Raw genomic sequence first — 7,500 nt, forward strand, 5'->3', positions numbered from 1 at the left:
GAAGTATTCGGCTTTGTAAATGGTTGATTAGTGCTTCGGTTAAGGTTAAATGTGAGGTCTAGGAAGTTGATTATTTGTTTGTTAGCTTCTATGGTGATGCGTAGCCCGTTATTATTTCTAGCAGATCGTTGTATGTAGATGGATCTAATTTGTAGAAGTTGGTTGTTTTGTTGGCGGCGATTAGCAGCTTGGGTTCATTTTTGATGAGGTCGGTGTCTTTCTTCTTGCCGCCACAGAAAAAAAACCCTCCTACGCAACAACTAAACGGTCAATTTTGCGCTGCTAGACAAATTATATTGTATATAAGCGACGGTAAAGTTTATTCTCATTAAATCCCCTGATGAGTGGGCGACCACGAAACAGGCTTGTAGGGATGAACTTGTAGTTTTAATTGTTGTTTTTTCCTTCAATATATACTTCGATCTACTTCTATGTATTGAGCACTGTTTTGCGAAAATCAAGTTTCACACTAGCATCCAACAAATTGCTTAAAAAACTCTCTCGGTAAACTTAATAACTTGAACACAAGAGATAAGACAAGTTTTAAACAACAACACCTATATTTCAGTGGCAAACAGCTACCTTTATCAGGGTGAATGACCGTTACACCCTCAAGCGTTCTTACGTGATAATTAGGCTGATTTAGCAACCGAACGGGAACGTCAGTGGCGACGTCGCGCGCTGCAAAACTACCAATGAGAATTTAGAATAGAGAAGAAAAGAGTGGAGTTTACTCTATTCTGAATGCTCATTGATGTTTTTTCTGCGCGCGCCGTCGCCACTGACGTTCCCGTTCTGTTGCTAAATCAGCCTAATAATACCAAAGTGAGGTAACAAATTATGCGCGCGCGAAATAACGAAAACATCTGTGTTCGTAACGTGACAAAATAAGCTGCAAAAAATGGCTACCCAATTCGACCCTTGCGACGGTACTGGCTATAGAAAAAGTCATTCTCGTTAAGAACCCATGGTCGGATGGCTTGAAGTCTATAAGCCCACTGGCCTTCCTTTCCCAAAAGATCACTAGCATTAGTCACTTTTTCTATCAACTGAATAGACATATCATCCAGCCCGCAATGTCCCCGTGAGCGGAAATGCCTATAGATTAAATCATGTACGTCTCTGTCTTCCGGTGCAAGACGCGAGTGTCTTCTCATCCTACTCTTGTGGTTATTAAGCCTAAGCCTAAATTTGGTTGTTGTCGACCTTACGTATTGTTTACCGCAACTTTTACATGAAATAAGATACACAACATTACTGCTGTTACAATCCAAATCACATTGAATGTCCTACGTTTGACCAGTAACATTACTTATAAATTTGTTTCCAAATTTCAGAAAATTGTCGTCCCTGCATATCTGGCGTACCGACGACCCACGACTACGGTTACCTTCAGCGTTAATCATCTGTTTTTGAACTTTGGCCCGGACCAGATAGTCCTTCAGGCTCTTTGGTTTCCTAAAAGCCAACACCGGAATCTCCCTAATCGCCTTTCCACATTTTTCAGACAATTGGAGGATGGGATGTAGATCTCTGAGGATTCCGCCAATGTTCGGCAGTCCCGGATGGTACGTAACAATAAATGGCATCCTAGTACTGTTTCTCCTTGTCGATTCTGTAGCTGGAGTCAACAATTCTTCCCTTGATAACCGTTTCGCTCTCTGGAATTGCTGCTTAACAAATTTCCCTTTGTAACCTCTTGTGAAGAACATCTTGTGTTCATCCCATGAACATATCCATTACAACCTAAGAGCCTGGGCATACGAGATGCTTCTCTTACATCCTCGAGGGTGGTATGAACGGAAATCTAGATACTGATGCTTATCAGTTGGCTTAACGAAGAGATCCTTGGTGAAGTTGCCATTATCAGTAACAATGGTAACATCCAAGTAATTAACGCTCTTTTGTGATCAGTCCCAAGTAAACTTGATAGTGTGATGAGCTCTATTAAGATATGACAAAAAAACCTTCAGCTCCTCCTCGCCTTTCGTCCAAATCATAAAGATATCGTCAATATATCTAAGCCATGTGTGCGGTTTCTTGTGATACCCATCAAAAAGACTATTCTCTAATCTATCCACAAATAAGCTAGCATAACTTGGCGCCATCCTTGTTCCATTGGCAGTACCCAATTTCGGAAGAAAATGGTGTCCATTGAATTCAAAATTATTGTATTTTAAAACAAGCTCTGCTAATTCCTCCATCCTTTCGGTGGGAATCTCTGGACTTGATCTTTTATTCAAGGCTTCGCGAATAGCCTGAAGCCCCTCTTCATGGGGTATGTGGGTAGTTGGGTTTCTTAACAGTTGTTGTAGTGTTCTGTCGTTTCTTTGATTGTGTTTCATTGGTCCTGAATATCCCCCATGGGAAGTGGTCAATTAAGTACGTATTTGCATTGTCTATACCCCAAACTAGTTGGCTCAGACTTCCGTGCGGAGGCTACGGGTTCGATCCCCTGTCGGACCAACACTCAATGTCCTAACATAAGTGAGTGGTACAATCTGCAAATCGTAACACTTAACCATAGTTAATCGAGGGACTGGTTATGAAACCTTAGAACTTTCAAAAGCGAGAACAATGTTGTTGCAATCGATGTTGAATTGACCGTGACCCTGCATAATCTTTTGTTTTCGCTTCGCACAGGTTAGCAAATTAGTTGCGCATAATTTAATTGAAGGATTTGATTGGTTATCTTCTCGAAGAAAGGCGTGTTTTGTGCAGGGTCAAGGCCAAAAATACGGACAAAAACATAAAACAAAGGAACTTGTCCAGTTTCATAACCATCTCCATGCATTAACTAAGACTTAACAGTCCTCTCAGAGTAGAGAACTATGAAGGTATGAAGGACTCCAACTAGATTTCTCATCTATGAGACCATAAAAATAACTACCACCAGCAGTCAAATTGAAAGAGTACGAGTGCTGAATCTGATAAACTGAATTCGGGTAGCCATCCAGTCATTTGTACTTTACCAGAGGTGCTTCATTTTCCTATGCGTTTTCTTTGTATTGCCCGAAGCGGAAAAATACCATAATACTCTTTGTTTGTCCACCCAAATTTTTAATAAGCATTGTTTTTGTTTTCTCTTGGGACCATTGCAAGTCCCAACAGTTACTGGAAACATTTGTGTGGACAAAGAAAGAGTATTATGGTATTTTCCGGTTCGGGCAATTTTTGGTTCGCACTTTTTCGTAGCCTAAAGAATTCAAATTTTCAGGGAAATCTCTTGAAACGAAACTATGTGCGCTAGAAATCGGTTTATTAAAAATATGACCTTAAATCCAAGGGTTTTGGAGAGTTACGCGTCTTGTCATCATTCTATTGCTGAAATGTTCAATTGTAAAATCATCGCAGCCGTTCAAGACGCTAGTAAATCAATGCAGGCCATCACCTCGCCGGACTAAGTTGCCTCTTGCAAATCGTGTTGTACAGACATAACGTAAATTGTTTCAAACCTTTATCGATATCCGGGCAGAATTCCTTTTCAAACCCACAATCAGGCCTTCCGAGAGGGATTTTAGTTGAGCCTCCAAGCCAAAAGATCGTCCTGTTTTTGAACTCCAGCCTCTTTGATGTGCCAAAAAAGTCTACGATTCGCACTTTTTGCCCGGATATAAATGACTGTACACTGTAGTCAGCGACCCTGTCTCCACTTTCTTGAATTAATACCGTACCCGAGGCACCTGTAAACAACATATTTACAAACTAAACCAATTTCTGAGCAGAAAGGGCACCAGATGTAATCAAAGTCTCTGTGAGACACCTCATTGATGAAACGTAGAGCATTGGATATATATTCTACTACTACTTTTAAGACTTTAATTAATTTTGATAACTCAATGGAAACTTCAGAACTACCCCTGAAAATAATGAAATAAAAGGTCAGGGAAGATTCGTACCTGCCACACCTGCGCTTCGCGCTTCCGTTTCGAGCACATTCTTACACTACTTCGGCCGCCCGAACAAAACCCAAAATTTAATAGCCCATTGATAGAATGATCCAGTGAACACCTGAAGCCCCCTCAGTATACGTCATTGAGACATCGTCATCAATGAGGTAAAAAGGGACACATCTGTGGCATGTCCTGTATATGTTTTGCATAAGATTGTGGTGGCTTTCACTGGAATGAAAGCTCTCTAGACACTCATGGGCTTGTGCAATTTACCGCTAAGTTTGGAGTAACTCAATTTCTTCTTAGAGCTTCATATTAAAATCCTAGAATTTCCCTTATCCGTGATCTGACGTGATAAGTAATGCGGAGCCAACAGAGGTTGCCAATACTCCAAAGCTTTCGAGCAGTCGTAGGGTTTCTTGGTACAAGATAGAATTTCGAACTCAACGGATTGATTCAAGGCGATTTAATGTACAAACAATCAGAAAAAATAATCAACCAAGGCATTGTACAATGTTACGGCTGTAAATACTGGAGAGATTTAGCATCACGTTTACTTGAAACGTGGACGGCAAAACTGACCACGTGTCCATGATGTTCCCGCCATTTTCTACGTGAAAGTAGGCATTTTCGCGTTTGCCGTATTCATGAAATTTTCTTTTACATAAAAAGTTGTTTGTGGGAAAAAGGTACCCCAAAACCATTTTCAGATATGCCAAAGGAGAAAAAATTAGGTTACATGGTTACAGATAGTTCATAACTGACTCCTTATTTATATACTTTATACATATACACATTATTTATACAGAAATTCCAGTTCAGCATAGCTGGTTAAAATGGAGATCTGTATTTACCCTCCCAACCATGTTACATCACAGAAGACAGACCACAACACCGGGAACTACATGCTCTACTCTTTGCGACAAGTGTGCGGGTTATTTTACGTCCCACAGGATTATGAACATTGAAGGGTTGTGAGACGGGACCTCCGGCTTATCGTCCTTATCCGAGAAGACTAGAGAGTCTGACCATTTGCAGATGTAATTACAAAGGCAGCACTTTCTCCTCAGTATTTAAAGACCCTGAGTGTTGTTCCGGCCGGAGTTGAACTCACGACCTCCCGCGTGACAGCCCGTGCTCAATCAACTGAGCCACCGGCCTTGCCGCAATTTTCTTCATGAATCTCTTGACTGACAAAAGAGCTTCATCGAAATTCTCAAAATTTCACGGGTGAGGATTTTCATAATTATATAGCATCTTTTTTCTACAAAAAATGTTTAAAAAGACTCCGAGTTTTAGTACCTAAATAGTCGAGTTGCCGTGGGTCACGCAGCTAAAGTCACAACCTTCTCTTTATTTTACGTGAAACGTGAAACAGCAAGCTGACATTTGCCGTTTCACGTAAACGTGATAATAAATCTCTCCACTGATGGTGAATTGACAAATCAAAATCGAACGATAGCAAATAAGTCCGTAGTTTGCACAGAATAATGTTCGTAGTCTGGATGATGAAAGTTTACAGATGTAGAAGCCAACTGTAGTTATTCCTAGGTTGCAGTTCTAAGATAGATCGTAGGTTCGAACTAAAATAGGATAATTAAGATACTAACAATTATTATAGATTCTAACTTATTTTAACATGAAATAAGACTGGTACGTGGCACGATACGCCAAAAAATAGAAACAACAAAAGCTACATGAATTGCGAAGGAAATGGATCATAAATAGAGGTTTTGCACGGCAGCCATGTTGCATGGCAGGGAAAATAGATTCTTTTTTTCCCATGGGAACAAATGTGCTTTCTCATGCAAAACATTTTCATTGTTCCTGCTATGCAACATGGCTGCTGTGCAAAACCTCTATAGGAAGTTTTGACTATCTGAATGATTTTGGGTTAGATTAAAGCGATCCCTTGTTGACAAATCCAAAGCTATCGCTCTCCGAGTTAATGAGTAATGTAGCCTGCTTGCAGGAGGTAGAGGTTGTTGTCGCTACGAAACATGATAAGACGCTATGTTGGAAGAGCGTGGGATAGGTCAGGACCGGGTGACAAAACGACGGGGTGGGGAGTGGGAAGAACGTAGAGGAAAACCGCCTTCCCGAAAACCAGTGTTTCTCGGTAGCCGCCCACCCTCTGTTGCATGAGCTTCCGGTCACTTGTCACACCACAATAAGTGATCAATTTGAGCCATTTCTCAAAAAACCAGGAAATGGTTGAAATCGCGTTGGATCTGGAATATAACCACACAGGAAGGAAGCTACCCACAATGGCAATAAGGTTAGGCTTTTTAATTGCGAATTTAATTATCTTCTTAAGCCTTTTATCGGGATTCCCTTACAAATCTAGTCTCTTTCGCAGCCGTCATTAGGGTCGTCACGCAACGCTCCTCCCCACTAACGGCTCCACTCGAGAGAGACATATTCCTTTCCCTAAAATTGACCAGTAAGAAACAGGCTTCCATATTCTGGAAGCCTGGTCCATGTCCCTCTCCATTACTTGAAAGCAAACATGGCGGATCTATTTTCTCTTTTTCAAAAGTGTGTGAACAATTCAAGTTTAGCGAGAAGCATCAAAAAGAAGAGATTATATCTGCAGTGCTGAAGGAAAAGAACGTATTTGGTAGAGCTTGAGAAATTACAGATTTTCCAAAGCCAGTTGGTAAACTACCTATGGTATTTGACGGCTTTACTGGCGAGTCTGGCCACATTATGATTGTTGTTTCGCCTTTGCTTTCCCTCGTTAAGGATCAAACCGAACGCTTACGACAGGTAGGAATATCCTACGTAAGTCTGAGCGACGAGAGTACGCAGGGAGAAATAGATCTCGTTGAAGGAGGATCTATTCGGTTGTTTACGCGACGCCAGAGTCGTTGTTAAAAAATGAACGATGGGGAAGAATGTTAACGAAGAATTTGATTGGCGTAGCCGATAACAATAACGTGCATTCTATTGGTTCTCAAAAACAAAGGGAAAGGAATGTGTCTCTCTCGTGAGAAGCCGTTAGTGGGGAGGAGCGTTGCGTGACGACCCAAATAACGGCTGCAAATCCTGATATTTTTGTCGGCCATGCTCATAATGAGCTTGGGGTGTCTGTGCCCGGCCTAGACCTATCCCACGCTGTTCCAATATGGCGTCTCCGCCTGCAAACAAGCTGTGAGTGTAAATGTAAACAATCTTCGCACTAGTAAGTCGAAGTAATAAATTAGGTTAATCACGAACCAGTTATTGTAAAGCTAGTAACTGCCGGGCAGGCCGGGCAGGGCTATTTTATAGAACGCCGATTTTTAAATGGTTAGCTATTTATAGTTATTGTTGCGTATATGTGCAGTTATTACTGTCGAATACCAATTTTATAGCGTTTGGTGTTCTGCAAAAAAACCCTTGCTGGTAACTGCCGAGGTTCATATGTAACACACGTAATAAAAGATTCACGGAAAATGGATATTTTAGACTTCATACTTCAATGTATTGTCCTCCTCTTTAATGGTTGACAAACTCTGCATCAGGCTTCTTGCCGTTCAGAGAGTTGGCATCCACATTTCTTTATATAGTGTCGATAGACGAAGTGTAATCAATATGACAGACCGGGTGACCCGCACTACAGTGT

General features: G+C 41.1%; 1 protein-coding gene across 1 annotated transcript in view; it reads right to left on the minus strand.

The window, feature by feature from the left end:
- The window catches only part of LOC137985357 (atrial natriuretic peptide receptor 1-like), a 98,643-nt gene that overhangs the window by 72,551 nt on the left and 18,592 nt on the right, over window positions 1-7,500 (minus strand). The window contains exon 4 of the mRNA XM_068832941.1: window positions 3,456-3,683. Coding sequence (XP_068689042.1) covers window positions 3,456-3,683 — 228 coding nt within the window. The remainder of the gene's footprint in view (window positions 1-3,455; window positions 3,684-7,500) is intronic.

This window comes from Montipora foliosa, chromosome 14 (genome assembly GCF_036669935.1).
Source record: "Montipora foliosa isolate CH-2021 chromosome 14, ASM3666993v2, whole genome shotgun sequence".
In the NCBI taxonomy this organism is placed as follows: Eukaryota; Metazoa; Cnidaria; class Anthozoa; order Scleractinia; family Acroporidae; genus Montipora; species Montipora foliosa.